Here is an 18,136-nt window from a genome sequence, read left to right on the forward strand (position 1 = left end):
CAGATGATTTATTAATGTCTTTGCTGAATAAGTGAGTGAATCAAGATGGTTTTTGGAGAGATTTCAGGGAGTTTCTGAATGGTGGCTCTCACCTCTGGCTTCATATTAGGATCATTTAGAAAGTTTAAAAAAATGCTGATGCCTGGGCCCCACCCTAAAACAGTTAAATCAGATTTTCTGAGGGCTAGACCCAGGCATTGGAATTTTTAGTAACCTTTTCAGGGGATTTTAATATGCAGACAGGGTTGAAAAATCTGTTTTAAGCCCACTAAAACTATAGAAATGTGTCTCTTCTCTGGGAAGGGTCTGTGCAAATTTTCAAATGGCTTCTTAGCCCAAAATGGCTAAGGACTATGGCTCTACTTGAATATCTGTCATTCATATTTAAAGAATGTCTTTTTCTGTTAAACTTTTTTTTTTTTTTTTCTTTTGTCTTTCTAGGGCCGCACCAGCAGCATATGGAGGTTCCCAGGCTAGGGGTCAAATTGGAGCTGTTGCTGCCGGCCTACATCACAGCTCACGGCAACACCAGATCTTTAACCCACTGAGCGAGGCCAGGGATGGAACCCACAACCTCCTGGTTCCTAGTTGGATTTGTTTCCACTGCACCACAACAGGAACTCCATTGTTAAACTTTTCTAATGAATTTATATTCCTCGAATTGTATAGCATAATTGGGGACAAATTGGTATCCTTATAGTAGTCTAACTAGAATTTTTTTTTGACTTTGTTTTTTCTTCTGAAATGCCAATACTTCTGGGCTAGTCTTGAATTGTAAGGTTTTTGAAGTTTAAGCAAATGCCTTTTCCCAGAGGTTACCTCTTTTACTTTGCTAGTCATAAAAAGATACCTATTAATTTTTAATTTTTTTTTTAGATTCCTAAATGTAACATAAAAATTGTTTTCATTAGCAAACACTCATAATAAATTTAATAGTTTATACTCTTGGTTGGTGTTTACTGTATCATGGAGAGCTTTCTCAAATAAGTACATGAGATTCTGAGATTATTACACCATCAGTGTTTACATCCTAAGAAAGATTATACATTGTTGATGCCTGCTACATTTTATTGATTTTTAATCATCTGTTTATTATGATTATATATGCAAATATTTCTTCTCACCTAATCACTATTTGATTGACTGATTTGGGACTCAGTAATTTTAGTTCATTAGAATAACTTGAAAAAGTGAGGTCTTTAAGGTCTTTTGAACATTAGAAGAACATATTTAAGTGTCTGTTGTGTGGGTTTGGCATTTTGGATTGATGAGGCATCAATTTTTAATCTTTTGCAAACTTAAAAAAGGTTAATGGAGTTATGAGTCCAGGCAAATTACAAATAGCAAGTTATTCCAAAATAAGAACATTAACATGTCCGCCAAAAGAGGAGTTTTGATTAATTTTAGCAAAATGGTAAAGGTCCTGTTTAGTTCTTTCGTTGACTTAATCTTCTAGTTTCAAATGAGGTCTTTTTTATTATAAGTTGTTACCATCTATCAGTAGGAAATATATTTGAATTCCAGGAGATTGTGTTAAATGTATAGTCTTCTTTCTAAACTACACCCAGCCTCTGGCCTCATGTTTCCTAGTACATTTTTATACATTTAAAAAATTTAAGATCAGCACATGTTTGGCTTTTACAGTGGCTATAAATAAGATCTTATTAAAGAATAATTCTTATTAAAGAATATTAAGAAGAGTGGTAATTCTCTATGTGGAAAAGTTGTTCTCTTGGATTTTGTGAAATATGAATCAGGAAACTACAGCCTGTAGATCACATCCACTTAGCCACCTATTTTTGTGCAGTGTGTGAGCTAAGAGTGCTTTTAACATTTTAAATGATTAAAAAATCAAAAAAAGAACTATATTTTCTCACAAAATGATATGAAATTTAAACATCAGAGTACATAAATCAAATTATATTAGCACACTGCCATGCTCATTCATTTACTTGTTTTCTGTGGGTGCTTTCCTTTTGCAATGGCAGAGTTGAGCAGTTGTGACAAGAGACCATTTGTGGCTTTCTCATCACTTCGCACTGCTGCTTGGCACGCTGCACATCATGGTGACATGGTTATAATTCAGCAGCATTTTGAATACCACACATATCACTGTACTACAGCATTTATTTACTTTTTATTATCAGTGAATGCATGTCATGTCAAAACAAGAAAAGAGAAAATGAATTGTAAATATCACACGTTAAGACACGGTAGATTGTGGATTATTTTGTTATTGTTTGCAGTGGTGCTACTATGGCTGTGCTGTGACATTATCAGATTAAACACTCATCTTAGTATTACAGCTCAAAGAATAGCACTAGTCAGAAAAATTAGAGAATTTAAAATGTAATACTTCATCACAGCAGACTTTCTTCGGAAAAAAATAATGAAAATGAGAATGAAACCAAAATAAATTTCTGGGTGGCTTACTTGCTAGTCAAGCAGGGAAAGCCATTTACTAGTGGTAAATTAATTAAATAGTGTTTTACTATAATACTGAAGAAGTATGTTGAGAGAAAATTTGTGAATGACCATTACTGTTTTGGCAAGAACATTTGCTTGAAGGATTGAGAGCATGGGGAGGGTCATCATTAGTTAATTAAAAAAAAACATTACAAATGATTTCAAGTGGTTTTTCCTGGCTCTTGATAAGTCAGCAGGTGTGATCAAAACTACTCAGTTGTTGTTTATTTGAGAAGTCAATACCAAGTTTGAAGTGACTGAAGAATTACTTTCAATGAATAGCCTGTGTGGATCAACTACAAACAAGAATATTTTCAGCAGAGTTGAGAAAACATTAATCCAGTACAAACTGAGGTGGAATCTGTTCAGATCTATTACAGCTGATGGTATTAAAAACATGTGTTGATTAGAAAGATATTTAGTGAATAAATTTACAGAGCTTGTGAAAATGTTAGATATCTAAATCCTATGGTTATTCATTATTTTTTTCAATAGCAGGCACTTCGTGGAAAATGTTTTAATCTAATCATGTGGTGATTGAACCAATAATGTCAACAGTGAACTTCATTTACTCTTATGGACTTGACTATCATTAGTTCAATGAATTTTTGTCAGAAATTGAAACTGAATGTCCTGACTTGGCCTATCATTTGTTGTTGTTGTTGTTGCTATTTCTTGGGCCGCTCCCGCGGCATATGGAGGTTCCCAGGCTAGGGGTTGAATCGGAGCTGTAGCCACCGGCCTACACCAGAGCCACAGCAACGCGGGATCCGAGCCGCGTCTGCAACCTACACCACAGCTCACGGCAATGCCGATCGTTAACCCACTGAGCAAGGGCAGGGACCGAACCCGCAACCTCATGGTTCCTAGTCGGATTCATTAACCACTGCGCCACGACGGGAACTCCTAGAACTGGTAATTCTAAATTGTGATTTTTATTGTGATTTTTTTTTTTTGAACTCTGAGCCAAGATTGGTAATTTTCTAATAATTAGAATTTCCCTTAAGCACTGTTATTGAACATTGAATTCTAAAAGCTTTGGAAATTAGCTGTAATTAATTTAATCTAAAATTATAAGATAATAATGCTTATATATAGAACTTTGCTGTGGTAAAGTCGTTTAGATGACCATTAATGTTATTTGATTCCCAAGTAATATCAGGCTGTTGTGTATATTTCCTGTACTGTCAAACATTAAATATGAAGCCAGATCACCATTCCCACCATGGGAGTTCCTGTTGTGTCTCAGCGGTGGCAAACCCAAGCAGTGTCCATGAGGTTATGGGTTCCATCTCTGGTTTGGCTCAGTGGGTTGAGGATCCAAAGTTGCTGTGAGCTGGGGTGTGGGTGGCAGATGCGGCTCAGATCTGGTGGTGCTGTGGCTCTGGGGTAGGCCGGCAGCTGCAGCTCTGATTTGACCCCTAGCCTGGGAACTTCCATGTGCCGTGGATGCAGCCCGAAAAAGAAAAAAAAAAGATCACCATTCCCACCAAATTTGTAGTTGTTGTATTTTTTTGAGCTCAAACTACATTTCCAGCAGTGAATTTTGAACTTCAGTACAAATATTTTAATATTTAAAAATCCATTTAACTCTACAGTTGAGGAGTTCTCACCTAACTTTCAATAAGTAATGACTCTCCAATGTGATACCATGTTAAAAAGCATGCAATATACTTTTATAAATGCTTGCTAAGAAATAAATATGCTCAATTAAAATGTACACATGGATTGATACTGGTATGTGGTAGTATCCATCTCTGTGAAAATATATTTTTCTAGAAAAATACATAAAATCTTATTGCATATCTCATTAACAAGTGAACATTATAGTTGGCTTTGTTGATGTGCACCAACATTGAATCCCAGTGAAAGGAAATAATAACACGCTCAAGAGAGTTCTGTCCTTCTCATTAGTAGACTGGTGTTATAGATTGTATGCAATTATTATATTTTAAATTATAATTATTATATTAATTTTATATTATTTTTGGATTTGTTAATAAAATATTTGTGAATATTTTTCTCTTTTATTATGTTAATACTTACCTATCCTTGATTTTGCTTCTTGGGAGCAAAGCCTAAAACATTTACTCCCCAAGCCTTTACAGAAAATGATTGCTGGCTCCTTTTGTAAGGAATGATACCAGTTTAACTCATTAGAACCCATTCAAGGTCTGAATCAAACCTTGTCAATCAGTGGAATGACAAATACTATAGTACTTTCACATTTTAAGCAGGACTTTGGTTTTATGTTGTCTGTTTTTTGCTGTTCTCATTTATCATCTTACCTCACTTTTTGTCTTTGTTTGAACATATACCGTAGTTATATCACTCTGTGTTAGGGGAATACCTTTAGAGTGAAATGAGTTGGAAAGATTGGGAAATATGTAAGATGTTAAAAGGCAGATGATGTGTTAGAAGGACAGTTTGGTTAAAGGTGGATTTATTGTGTCGAGGTGGATTAGGTTGTATATTCGGAGAGTTTTAACAGAAACTCGTAACTTTTGCTTGGTTGATTAGGAGCCATGCTCTTCTGTTTAATCATGCGAAATGCTAATAAAGATTTGTATCATGGGAGAGAAGGTCTTTCATGAACTGCTCTTCTGCTGCAATTATATTTTAAAGAAAGAGATGGCACGAGATGGTTTATTTCTTCAGTTTATATGGCAGTTAGAAAGGAGAATTGTCAGAAAAGTTACTTCAGGCAACTGTAACACTTATCTGTTTGTTTTTTTTTATTAACCCAAATATCATAATTAATGTGACAGTATTAGGAATTTGTAATTTATAATTTTTAGAAGTTGGGTCTCTTTAAGAGTAGTAGAAGATTTAGATAATTATAATAGCAAATGGATTGAGGATATAAAATTGGATATAATTTTGGATATATATAATTTTGGATATAAAATTGGATATATAAAATTGAGGTTATAATTGTACTCGGTGGGACCTCATCAAACTGAAAAGCTTTTGCACAGCAAAGGAAACCAAAAAGAAAACAAAAAGACAACTTACAGAATGGGAGAAAATAGTTTCAAATGATGCAACTGACAAGGGCTTAATCTCTAGAATATACAAGCAACTTATACAACTCAACAGCAAAAAAGCCAATTAATCAATGGAAAAATGGGCAAAAGACCTGAATAGACATTTCTCCAAAGAAGATATACAGATGGCCAACAAACACATGAAAAAATGCTCAACATCGCTGATTATAAGAGAAATGCAAATCAAAACTACCATGAGATACCACCTCACACCAGTCAGAATGGCCATCATTAATAAATCCACAAATAACAAGTGCTGGAGGGGCTGTGGAGAAAAGGGAACCCTCCTGCACTGCTGGTGGGAATGTCAACTGGTACAGCCACTATGGAGAACAGTTTGGAGATACCTTAGAAATCTATACATAGAACTTCCATATGACCCTGCAATCCCACTCTTGGGCATCTATCCGGACAAAGCTCTACTTAAAAGAGACACATGCACCCGCATGTTCATTGCAGCCCTATTCACAATAGCCAGGACATGGAAATAATCCAAATGTCCATCGACAGATGATTAGATTCGGAAGAGGTGGTATATATACACAATGGAATACTACTCAGCCATAAAAAAGAATGACATCATGCCATTTGCAGCAACATGGATAGAACTAGAGAATCTCATACTGAGTGAAATGAGCCAGAAAGACAAAGGCAAATACCATATGATATCACTTATAACTGGAATCTAATATCCAGCACAAATGAACATCTCCTCAGAAAAGAAAATCATGGACTTGGAGAAGAGACTTGTGGTTGCCTGATGGGAGGGGGAGGGAGTGGGAGGGATCGGGAGCTTGGGCTTATCAGACACCACCTAGAATAGATTTATAAGGAGATCCTGCTGAATAGCATTGAGAACTATGTCTAGATACTCATGTTGCAACAGAAGAAAGGGTGGGGGAAAAAACTGTAACTGCAATGTATACATCTAAGGATGACCTGACCCCCTTGCTGTACAGTGGGAAAATAATTAAAAAAAAAATAAATAAATAAATAAAATAATTGTTCTCGGCTTTTGTAGCCTTAAATGCAATGGTATCTTTAAAAATTATCTAACTGGGAGTTCCTGTTGTGGTGCAGTGGAACCAAATCTGACTAGGAACCATGAGGTTGCAGGTTTGATCACTGGCCTCGCACAGTAGGCTAAGGATCTGGCGTTGCCGTAAGCTGTGGTATAGGTTGCAGATGGGGCTCAGATCTGGTGTTGCCATGACTGTGGCATAGGCCGGCAGCTGTAGCTCCAATTAGACCCCTAGCCTGTGAACCTCCATATGCAGCAAGTGCGGCCCTGAAAAGCCAAAATATATATTATATATAGCTAATACATGCAGATGATAAAATCTGCAAAATCTTAAAAAATGGTATACAATGAAAATCTAAGTTTTCTCTCTTTTTTATAGATACCATTTCAACCTTCCATTGTGAATTCATGAAAAAGTTTATATTTCCAGAATATATATACAAGCCTATGAATGTATATAAATTGTTTTATTTACCTAAGTGGAGGTAGTCTATGCGTACTTTTTTGCATCACCTACTTTCCTTAACATATATGAAATCTTAATAGTATATACAGTGTTTTACTGCTTTCATGTATGTAACATAATTCACTGGTTATTTATAGGTGGACATTCATGTTATCTCTAGTTTTTCCTATTGCCAGGAGTAGATGTAGTTTTGTTGCACCTGAAGCTTAGAAGATTTGGAGGAGGCGGGGGGGACATCTAAAATAAATACCATGCCAATTTATATATACAAAATTTAGCCCAGGGCCTTGGATGGCATCATGCAAGTGAGATGCCTAAAGGTTATGTGTCATCAGTATCATGGTAAATACAACTTTGGTTATTGTGAATATAAGTAGTCGCACAGTAGACATCCTTGTATTTATACCTCCACTTCTATGAAGTGGAATTACTAAGATACAGGATATTAGTTGTTAAGATCATGGACTTAGAATCTAAGCTGCCAGGGCTCTCATACAAGGTCTTTCACTTATGAGCTCTGTGAACTTAGACAAGATTAACCTCTCTGTACGTCATTTCTGCCTGTGATGATGGGAATAATAGTAAGTTTTGTTATAAAAATGATATGGGAGCTCCCGTCGTGGCTCAGTGGTTAACGAATCTGACTAGGAACCATGAGGTTGTGGGTTGGATCCCTGGACTTGCTCAGTGGGTTAAGGATCCAGTGTTGCCATGAGCTGTGGTGTAGGTTGCAGATGTGGCTCGGATCCTGTGTTGCTGTGGCTCTGGCGTAGGCCGGCAGCTACAGCTCCCATTGGACCCCTAGCCTGGGAACCCCCATATACCATGGGAGCGGCCCTAGAAAAGGCAAAAAGACAAAAAAAATAAAAATAAAAATAAAAATAAATAAAAAAAGTAGGAGACTAAATATACTTTTCCAAAAAATGTTTCTTATGAAAATTAAAATTGGTTAATTATATGAAGTTGCATTTTTAGAGAACATGCTGTGCTTCAAAATCTATACTAGAAACTTTAAAAATATGCATCATAGTTATAAGGAACCCTTTAAGTTAGGTATTAAATTAATTTCCATTTTTATTAGGAAGAATGGAAGTTTAGAAAAGCTCAGTAAATATTGAACCTGAAGCTGTCTGGTTCTGGACCTGGTATCTGTTATATCAGAGTAAGATGCTTTATAAAATGCAATAGAGATGTAGAGTTGTAAATACCAATAATTCTCTGACTTTGATTTGGTAAGGTAAAGTAATTAGCTTGATGATAAAATTTTTCATGAAAGGAGTCTGCTCTGTGCTAATTATACACACAGAGAATTAAAACTTGCTTCATTGCAGTAGTGGTTCATATATTGGTTTAGCCCATACAGTGGGTGAAAGTTGTAAATTGTGCTGTTCCCACCTTGAGGTAGCTCTTTGGTTTCACTTTACAGATAATTCAGAATGGTAGGGATCAGGAGAGTCTTGGGAGTTATGAGGGAATTGCAGAAAAACCTTAATGTGCGAACTTCTAACGAGAAAAGAAGACATAGAGAACTGAGTTGAGCACATACTCTGTACAAGACACTGTGCTAAGTATAAGGCATGTGCTGTGAAGAGTAAGCCGTGCGGTCTCTGCATCTTACAGTTTGGTGGGACTGTGTATTTATTTCAGGATGGAGTGGAGGATATGGTACAGTGAGAAAAATTGAGAACAAACTAGGGAAAGAAACAGTCATAGTCAAAGAGAGGAAAGAAGAAGAGAGAGGGTTGGAGGAAAAAGTTGGGTGTCTCTTCTACTAGCCTGTAAGTTTCCTGAAGCCAAACGTCTTAATTGTTGTACTCCTAGTGTCTCTCAGAATGCTTGACACAAGGTATGTGCTTAGTGAGCACCTGTTTGAATGAATGAAGAACTGAGAAGGGAGATGAATGGAAAATTGAGCAGGAAGAGAAGAGCATAGAGAAAGGCAAGGAGAGAGAAGTTAAAGACCGAACAGAGGAGAGGAAAATGACAGAGGGAAAGAACTTTCTATCAAATTCATCTTTGACGCAACATGGCCAAGGCAGTGGCAAGAAGCTGGTCTTGATTATCTCTAGGTTGGAATTGGGACAGGTATAGAAGTAGGGTCCTGTGTTCCAGATTCATGAGGATTAAATAAGATCATATATAGGGCAGAGTTTTATAAAGAGCAAAGCATTATGTGTGAGTGTTATTTACTTGTATATTTATAGTCATTAATAAGTAACTTGAAACTAGAAGTTGCAAGGTAACTTTCCTGAGAATGACCTCTAATTTTATTATGGTAATGCATTCTGTATCTAGTAGTCAAATAGGAACTTTCCACACAATTGAATTTTCTAGATAACCAAAGCTTATAGTTCCATCAAATTCAACACAGTAATCTTATTAGATTTGATATATGCTTCCTAAATATATGTATATTCTTAAATAAAAATACTTATCTTAATTTAACCTTTCCCTGTGATTCTGGATCATTATTATAAGCATCATTGACTGTGTTTTGTTGTAATAGCATAATGCTCTCCTAAACCTACTGAGATTTATTATTTGCTTACCTCTGAGCATAGATGAAATAATCTGGATTTCTATTTTTTTTTTTGAGTTCTTCTGATTACATCTCATAGTTTTTCTGCCTCTTACATCTCTATTATCTATTATTCAATAATTTAAAAATCAAATTCATTTTTGTTATGAGATTTAAATAATATGAATAAATTACAAGAGGCTTTTTTTGTCCTTGAATCATCCTCCATCCCAATCCCACACTCCTCAGAATGATGATACAAGTTGATTTTGTAGTAATCTGGTTCTTTTCCACACATACATATATATGTAGTGTTTAAGTTTGCTCTGGCTGCTGTAGTAAAATACCATAAATGGGTGGATTAAACAGTGGCAGTGTATTGATCACAGTTCCAGATGTTAGAAGTTAGATGTCAAGGTATTGGCCTAGTGGGGTCCTGGTGAGACTCTTTCTGGCTTGTAGATTGCTGCCTTCTTGTGCATGCGTATAAATCTCTTTGTCTACAACTTGGAGAGAGAGAGCGTGAACATGAGCAACTCTGGTGCTTCCACTCATCTAGTCCTAATTACCTCCTAAAGGCCCCATCTCCAGATACCACCACATTGGGGGTTAGGATTTCAGCATAGGAATTTTGAGGGACTACAATTCTGTCAGTAGCACATATACATGCATTTATTTCGATATAAATGGAACCATGCTATGTATATTTTTTCTGCATCATGCTTTTTAATTTAAAACTCTTTCTAGGAAGAATGTTTTATGTGTGCATCTCATTCTTTTTAGTGACTACATGTTATTCTGTATCTTAAATGGATTAAAATATATTTAGCTATTCCCCTGCTGATGAACACTTAAATGTTTTCTAGCTTTTTGTTTTCTAAACAGTGTTGCAGCAAACATCCTGATATGAACTAATTGTGTGCACATTGTATTTTGGTAAGACAGATTTTTAGATAGTGAAAAATATTCTAATTTGGAGTTTGAGAGACAATTTCAAGTTGACCTCTAAAAAATTTGTGCCAGTTTTGTCATTTCAGCAGGGTGTGTGTCTTTCTTCCTTTTTTTCTTCCCCCCTTCTGCAGGCATCATGTTTTTCATGCTTGTCAGTTTTAGTAGGTGAAAAATAACTTAGTGTTTATGTTATCTGCAGATATTTTAATTGTGGGTTAGGTTGCAGATATTTCCATGTGCTTAATGGTCATGTGAATTTTCCTTAATGAACTTCCAGTTCTGTTCTTTGTCCATTTTCATATTAGGTTGTCTTTTTTCTTTTTTTTTTTTTTGCTATTTCTTTGGGGCCGCTTCCACGGCATATGGAGGTTCCCAGGCTAGGGGTCGAATCGGAGCTGTAGCCACTAGCCTACACCAGAGCCACAGCAACTCGGGATCCGAGCCGCGTCTGCAATCTACACCACAGCTCACGGCAACGCCGGATCGTTAACCCACTGAGCAAGGGCAGGGACCGAACCCGCAACCTCATGGTTCCTAGTCGGATTCGTTAACCACTGCGCCACGACGGGAACTCCATGGTTGTCTTTTTTCTAAGAGTTTTTCTACATGGGCTTTTGTTTATAATTTCCATTGCAAGTGTTTCCTCAAAGTTTGACTTTTACTTTTGACTTTGTCATCTCTTTATAAATAAAATTAATTTGTCATATACTTGGGTTATTTAAAATTTTCTTTTGTATATTTTTGGGTTGCATGTTTTACTTTGAAAGGCTGACCATAAACATTTTAAAGTGACATGATAGCTGTGTGTTTTTGTGGTAGAAATATTTTTATTCAGGACTAAATGCATTTTGTTTAACCAAAATTGTCTGGTCTTGGGTATATATTAATTTTGTGTATTTAATTATCTTCAAATCTATACAGAAAATATACCTAAAGCATTATTATGATATGTTAAAATAGAAATAGCTTATGTCAATTTAAATTGCCATGCGACTAAGCATTACTTTCTTTTCTTTAAAATAAGGTTATCTCATGCGTTGTTGTAAGGATTAAATGATATAACTCATGCAGATAATACTAGATGCCATTTACTCAAATGCCTACTTAGAACCAGTCGTTGTTTATATATTAGTGTGTTTGATCATCCAAACAATACACTGAAGCAAGGATTGCTGTATCCAAAATACAAATGAGAAAATAGATTAACGAGCTTAAGCAAATTGCCCGCATCTCAGATTAAAAAGTAGCAAAGCCAGAATGTAAATACATGTTAGTCTGAAAACAAAAACTATGGTTATTTTACTCTATATTCTTCCTGGGAGGTGAAAGGTATTTTTCACTTTTGTGCTCTCCTCTTTCTTCATTTTCTGTTTCTGTTTTTCTCTTTTTATTTGATGAAGTGAGACTCTCTAAAACATACTACCCAAGAGTACTCACTGTGATTACTGAAATGTTCTTTTCTGAACTGTCCAAGAGATAGCCATTAGCCACCTATGTCTGTTCAGCACTTGAAATGTGGTGAATTCAACTGAGGAACTAAAATTTTACTCTTATTGAATTTAAACTCAATTATAGTGCTTACTGTTTTGGACATCGCAGCTTTAGTTGTATGAATGCTTTTTTTGTGTGTATGTGAAATGAGTGTAATTAATGTATTTATTGATAATGAGGAAACTGTTCATTCTAGGTTGAAAACTTTAGCAGAAGAGCTTATGCAGACACAGCAGATGCTTTTAAATAAGGAAGAAGCTGTGCTGGAGCTAGAGAAGAGAATTGAGGAATCTTCTAAGACCTATGAAAAGAAGTCTGAGTGAGTAAAACAAAACTAATTTGATGGAAGAAAGTTTAATTGATGTAATGTCAGAGAAAAACTTCAAATACATGGTGTTATGAACCTGAAATTTCTAGAAGCTGAAATTTCATTTTTTTTTTCCTTTCTTTTCTTTTTGGCTTTTTAGGGCCGCACTTGCAGCATATGGAGGTTTCCAGGCTAGGGGTCAAATTGGAGCTGCAGTTGCCAGCCTGCGCCAAAAGCACAGCAACGCAGGATCCAAGCCATGTCTGTGACCTACACCACAGCTCACCTCAACGTTGGATCCTTAACCCACTGAGTGAGGCCAGGGATCAAACCTGTGTCCTCATGGATGTTAGTCACATTCATTAACTGCTGAGTCACGACAGGAACTCCTGAAATTTCAAGTATAAAAATATGTATAGTTGAGTTACTTTCTAGGATTCTTGAAGAGCGATTTTATGTTTTTATTTTATCAGTATAACATACTGATCATATGTCTCAGTGCTTTAACGGTTTGAACTATTTTCCAAAAACCCTTTTAAAAACTATTTTTACTTTCCCTCATCATTGTCCACCAGATTCCCTGTGAATTCCTCGTTATGAAAATGACAGGCCAGTGTTATCTAGAAACTGGCTTCTACTGTTTTAGATGAAAGCAAACCAACTTATTAGAAGACAGCAGTCTGCTTTACCTGTAAAAATCTTTCTGAAATTTGCTGTGATATTTTTGTCTTACTATTGTTTTTCTCATTTTCTGAATCTGTAAACATTTTCATGGATCCTCTGATTTTATTTATTGTTTTGGAATACTCTTGTTCTTACTGATTTTTTTATTTCAAATATTTGAGATTTAATATGTTGGGGTAACTAAGGAGTGTTTGATACGGGTTATAGATACAGAGGAAACGGCAGTGGTTTTAGTTACAGAGTTTTTTGGTTTAGGTTTTTATTTTTTCTATTATAGTTGATTTACATTGTTCTGTCAATTTCTGCTATACAGCAAAGTGACCCAGTCACATGTGTATATACACACACCCACACACCCACATTCTTTTTCTCACATTATCCTCCACCATATTCCATCACATTGACCAGATAGAGTTCTCCCTGTTATACAGCAGGATCTCGTTGCTTATCCACCCCAAGTGCAATAGTTTGCATGTGCTAACCCCAAACTCCCAGTCCATCCCACTCTCTTTACTGGTTTTAATAATTATGTATTCTACCATTTTAAAGTTTACCTTTTGATCTAAAATTATAATTTCTAATCTGACTTTGGTCATTGTTTGCATCTCCAATGAGGTTGGTACAGTTTCTCTAATCCTTGCTTAGAACGTATACATTTCTTGCTCTCATGCTTTCACGATTGGCTTGATTTGTGAAGGCTTTCAAGAAAATTATGATGTGTAGGATTTCTATGGTCAATACTTACTCTTACTTTGTACACAACTTTTCCAATATTTTTCTACTTCTCTCAAATCTCTAGTCCCATTTTATCTCCCATCATAGTCAGTAGATAGATCTCTTTTACATTATAGAAAAAATTAGAATCATCAGGTGGCAAATGCCTAATTTTTTGTAATGAGGTATCTAAATTCACCACATTTGTACCAGTTCTCCTTCCTTACTCATAGAGGATCTGTTCCTTTTCCTATTTCTTTTTTTTTTTAATTTTTTTATTTTCCCACTGTACAGCAAGGGGGTCAGGTTATCCTTACATGTATACATTACAATTACATTTTTTTCCCCAGCCTTTCTTCTGTTGCAACATGAGTATCTAGACAAAGTTCTCAATGCTATTCAGCAGGATCTCCTTGTAAATCTATTCTAAGTTGTGTCTGATAAGCCCAAGCTCCCGATCCCTCCCACTCCCTCCCCCTCCCATCAGGCAGCCACAAGTCTCTTCTCCAAGTCCATGATTTTCTTTTCTGAGGAGATGTTCATTTGTGCTGGATATTAGATTCCAGTTATAAGTGATATCATATGGTATTTGTCTTTGTCTTTCTGGCTCATTTCACTCAGGATGAGATTCTCTAGTTCTATCCATGTTGCTGCAAATGGCATGATGTCATTCTTTTTTATGGCTGAGTAGTATTCCATTGTGTATATATACCACCTCTTCCGAATCCAATCATCTGTCGATGGACATTTGGGTTGTTTCCATGTCCTGGCTATTGTGAATAGTGGTGCAATGAACATGCGGGTGCATGTGTCTCTTTTAAGTAGAGTTTTGTCCGGATAGATGCCCAAGAGTGGGATTGCGGGGTCATATGGAAGTTCTATGTATAGATTTCTAAGGTATCTCCAAACTGTTCTCCATAGTGGCTGTACCAGTGTACATTCCCACCAGCAGTGCAGGAGGGTTCCCTTTTCTCCACAGCCCCTCCAGCACTTGTTATTTGTGGATTTATTAATGGTGGCCATTCTGACTGGTGTGAGGTGATATCTCATGGTAGTTTTGATTTGCATTTCTCTTATAATCAGCGATGTTGAGCATTTTCCTTTTCCTATTTTTTGTGCTTATTTTATTTTTTATTTTTGTATCCTGTCATCTCTTGCTTTCCTAGAAATTTTACAGTATTTCGTATATTATGTTCATCATTTTTTATGGCCTGGGTTATGTGCTTACTTTTTATTTTTGTATTTTTTGGCTGTATCTGCAGTAAGTGGAAGTTTCTGGGTTAGGGACTGAACTCGCACTGCAGCAGTAACCCAGGTCTTTGCAGCAGGAATGCCAGATCCTTGGCCTGTTACATTGCAGAGAACTCCTGTGCTTACTTTTTAAATATTCTTAAATCTTGACTCCTAAAAATAATCTCTACCTCTCTGTCCACCCTGGATAATCCTTCTTTAATCTCTGTATTCTCCCTCAACTACCTGTCTTTGCCTTCTCTTTTCTTAGTCAAACCTCTTATAAGAGTGATAATGCTCACTCATTTCCTCAACTTTCACTTAGTACTCAGCCCACAGATACCTGGCTTGTCCCCCATCTTTGTTGAAATAGGTATCCATAAGATCATCAGTGACCTCTGCAGTGCTAAATTTAACAACTATCTTACTTGACCTTCTCACAGTCGACTTTATGTTCTTTTTTCCCTTGGCCTTCGGGACCCATGATGCCAGATCTTACTCCCCTCTTTTTGGCCACTCTTTCTTTATTAACTCATTCTCCCAGTTATTCAAAGGCATGGCTCAAGGCTATGTTACTCTCCTCCCTGCACTCTGTTCCTAGGCGATCCCTTGAAGATCACCCATGTTTATTCTCTTTCTAATATTTCTTCTTTGAACTCTCTGGCCATGTGATTAATTGCCTACATGACATGCCTCCTTGGATGACTTGGAAGTACCCTAAATTTCTGATGTTGAAAAAGCTGAATTAAAAATCTTAATATGGAGTTCCTGTTGTGGTGCAGCGGTAATGAATACAACTAGGAACCATGAGGTTGTGGGTTCGATTCCTGGCCTTGCTCAGTGGGTTAAGGATCTGGCTTTGCCATGAGCTGTGGTATAGGTCACAGATGCAGGTCTGAACCTACGTTGCTGTGGCTGTGGTGTAGAATGGCAGCTGCAGCTTCAATTTGACCCCTAGCCAGGGAACTTCCATATGCTGTGGGTGCGGCCCTAAAAAGTAAAACAAACAAACAAACAAAACCTAATGTAACCCAACCCAACCTAGTTCACTCTCAGTATTTTTTTTTTTTTAAATTTCAGTGAATGGCAACCTCATCTATTCTATTATATAACTCAATATTAGTAGCTTAACTCACCCACTTATATACTGTGACTCTTCAGTATCACATTGAAATTGATGAGCTTTTTAAAGGTAAGAACAGGACAATTTGAGTTACTCTGGACACCACTTTAATAAATCTGAAAATTTTCTGTATTGCATCAAGAGAAGATTCTATTTGGACTATAAAAATAAAATTTGTTGTCCATTGCACATATAAGATTTAAAAAAAATGATATTTTGCCTTTCTGTATTTGCAAATGAATCTTCACATATTTACAGATGACCAAGTAGTTCTACTTTTTACAGTCTTGTAAATGCACACATTGGAAATGACTCCTGTTTAAAAATTTAGTAGATATAAAGAAATACAAGAGAATAGCTGACCCTCTAAGCAGCATATTTGACTATGTGTTATTGGAAGAGGGAATATTTAAGGGTTATTTTAACCTAGAAATTGTAAAATCCTTTGATTTTTGGGGGGTATATTTTCTTGACTCATATCTTTATCTCTTCATCTGCATAATCAGTGATCCACATTCCCCCACCTATTTATACTTATCAGAAGATGAGAATGGGAGTAGAGGAGGGGAGGCTTAAAAGGTAGTGGACACATGGGAAATAATATCTCTTGGGTTCGCACTGTTCTACATATTATGTGAGATGTTTTATGTATATTAATTTCACTGAAAATTATCTTCACTATGCTTTCCATATAATTACCTGGATTTTTACTTTTAGGACTTAGAGAATTTAGATAGCTTACTTATGTAGTAAGTGATAGAAAATGCGTGAGTTCCTGACTCCAAAGCATTTGTCTGTTTGATCATAGCAATTTCTTTATTTTATGATTTTAATAATATTTTTAGGAGACTACATGAGAAGGGATAAGTACCTCAAGCAATTCAGGGAATGAGTCCTGTTTAACCCAAGTTCTATTAGCCTTCTGTGACCATGGAGGTATTATTGTTAATTTCAGGGTATAATCTTTAAAATGTTAAGTATATTTATATAACTAAGCAGTCATTATGAAATCTCATTAGAGATTGGTAGAGTTAAAGTTTGTCTTTGAATTAGATGTTAAAATATTTTGCTAAACAAATAGTCTGAAAGGGATTCTAGGGTAAGTGTTTGCATTTCATTTTCTTCATATTTTTGAAGTATTTCCCATTTTTATGTGTATATGTATATATGTCTACATATATTTAGATATGCTTATGTAATTTAAAGCAATTTTTTTGTCTTTTTAGGGCTGCACCCACAGCATATGGAGGAGCCCAGGCTAGGGGTCGAGTCAGAGCTGTAGCTGCACGCCTATGCCATAGCCACAGCAGCGAGGGATCTGAGCCGCATCTGCCACATACACCATAGCTCATGGCAGTGCTGGATCCTTAACCCACTGCCAAAGGCCAGGGATCGAACCCGCATCCTCATAGATACTAGTCAGGTTCGTTAACTGCTGAGCCATGATGGGAACTCCTAAAGCAATTTTTATCTAGTTTTAAAAACAGATTTATTTTTCTTCTATAGACTTTGTTATATTCATATATCATGGTAGTTAAATGTAATAAAAACAATAAAACAAAATTACATTTTATCAAATACTAAAAAATCCTATGTTAGATATTTACTTTTTACCAAAGTAGTAGAATTACATGAATTTTTTTACTTAGCAGAAATAGCATTTTTGTTCCCATAAAAATATATAAGCGTCAAATGTTAAAACTTTTTTTTTTTTTTTTTTTTTTTTGTCTTTTTTGTCTTTTTGTTGTTGTTGTTGTTGTTGCTATTTCTTGGGCCGCTCCTGCGGCATATGGAGGTTCCCAGGCTAGGGGTCGAATCGGAGCTATAGCCACCGGCCTACGCCAGAGCCACAGCAACGCAGGATCCGAGCCCCGTCTGCAACCTACACCACAGCTCATGGCAACGCCGGATCCTTAACCCACTGAGCAAGGCCAGGGATCGAACCCGCAACCTCATGGTTCCTAGTCGGATTCGTTAACCACTGCACCATGACGGGAACTCCAAATGTTAAAACTTTTAAATGTGAATTTAACATAAATTTCTCCAAAACATCTTGTAATAACACCGAAAAATTTAAGCCACATGAGAAATCATTTGATAGTTTTGATGTCTATAATA

The 18,136-nt window shown here is 36.2% G+C and overlaps 1 protein-coding gene across 17 annotated transcripts in view; it reads left to right on the forward strand.

Annotated features, from left to right (window-relative positions):
* FER (FER tyrosine kinase) overlaps positions 1-18,136 on the forward strand; it is a 440,923-nt gene that overhangs the window by 116,184 nt on the left and 306,603 nt on the right. For all 17 annotated transcript variants that reach the window (XR_014838490.1, XR_014838489.1, XR_014838492.1 and 14 more), the window contains one exon: positions 12,157-12,279. Coding sequence is in view for 12 of the 17 variants with exons in the window: in XM_021084605.2 (XP_020940264.1) it covers positions 12,157-12,279 (123 nt within the window). In the remaining 5 variants the exon portion in view is untranslated. The remainder of the gene's footprint in view (positions 1-12,156; positions 12,280-18,136) is intronic.

This window comes from Sus scrofa, chromosome 2 (genome assembly GCF_054392235.1).
Source record: "Sus scrofa isolate SSC_HxYL_T2T_F1_AM1 chromosome 2, Sscrofa_HxYL_maternal_Yorkshire_Landrace_v2.0, whole genome shotgun sequence".
Taxonomy (NCBI): domain Eukaryota; kingdom Metazoa; phylum Chordata; class Mammalia; order Artiodactyla; family Suidae; genus Sus; species Sus scrofa.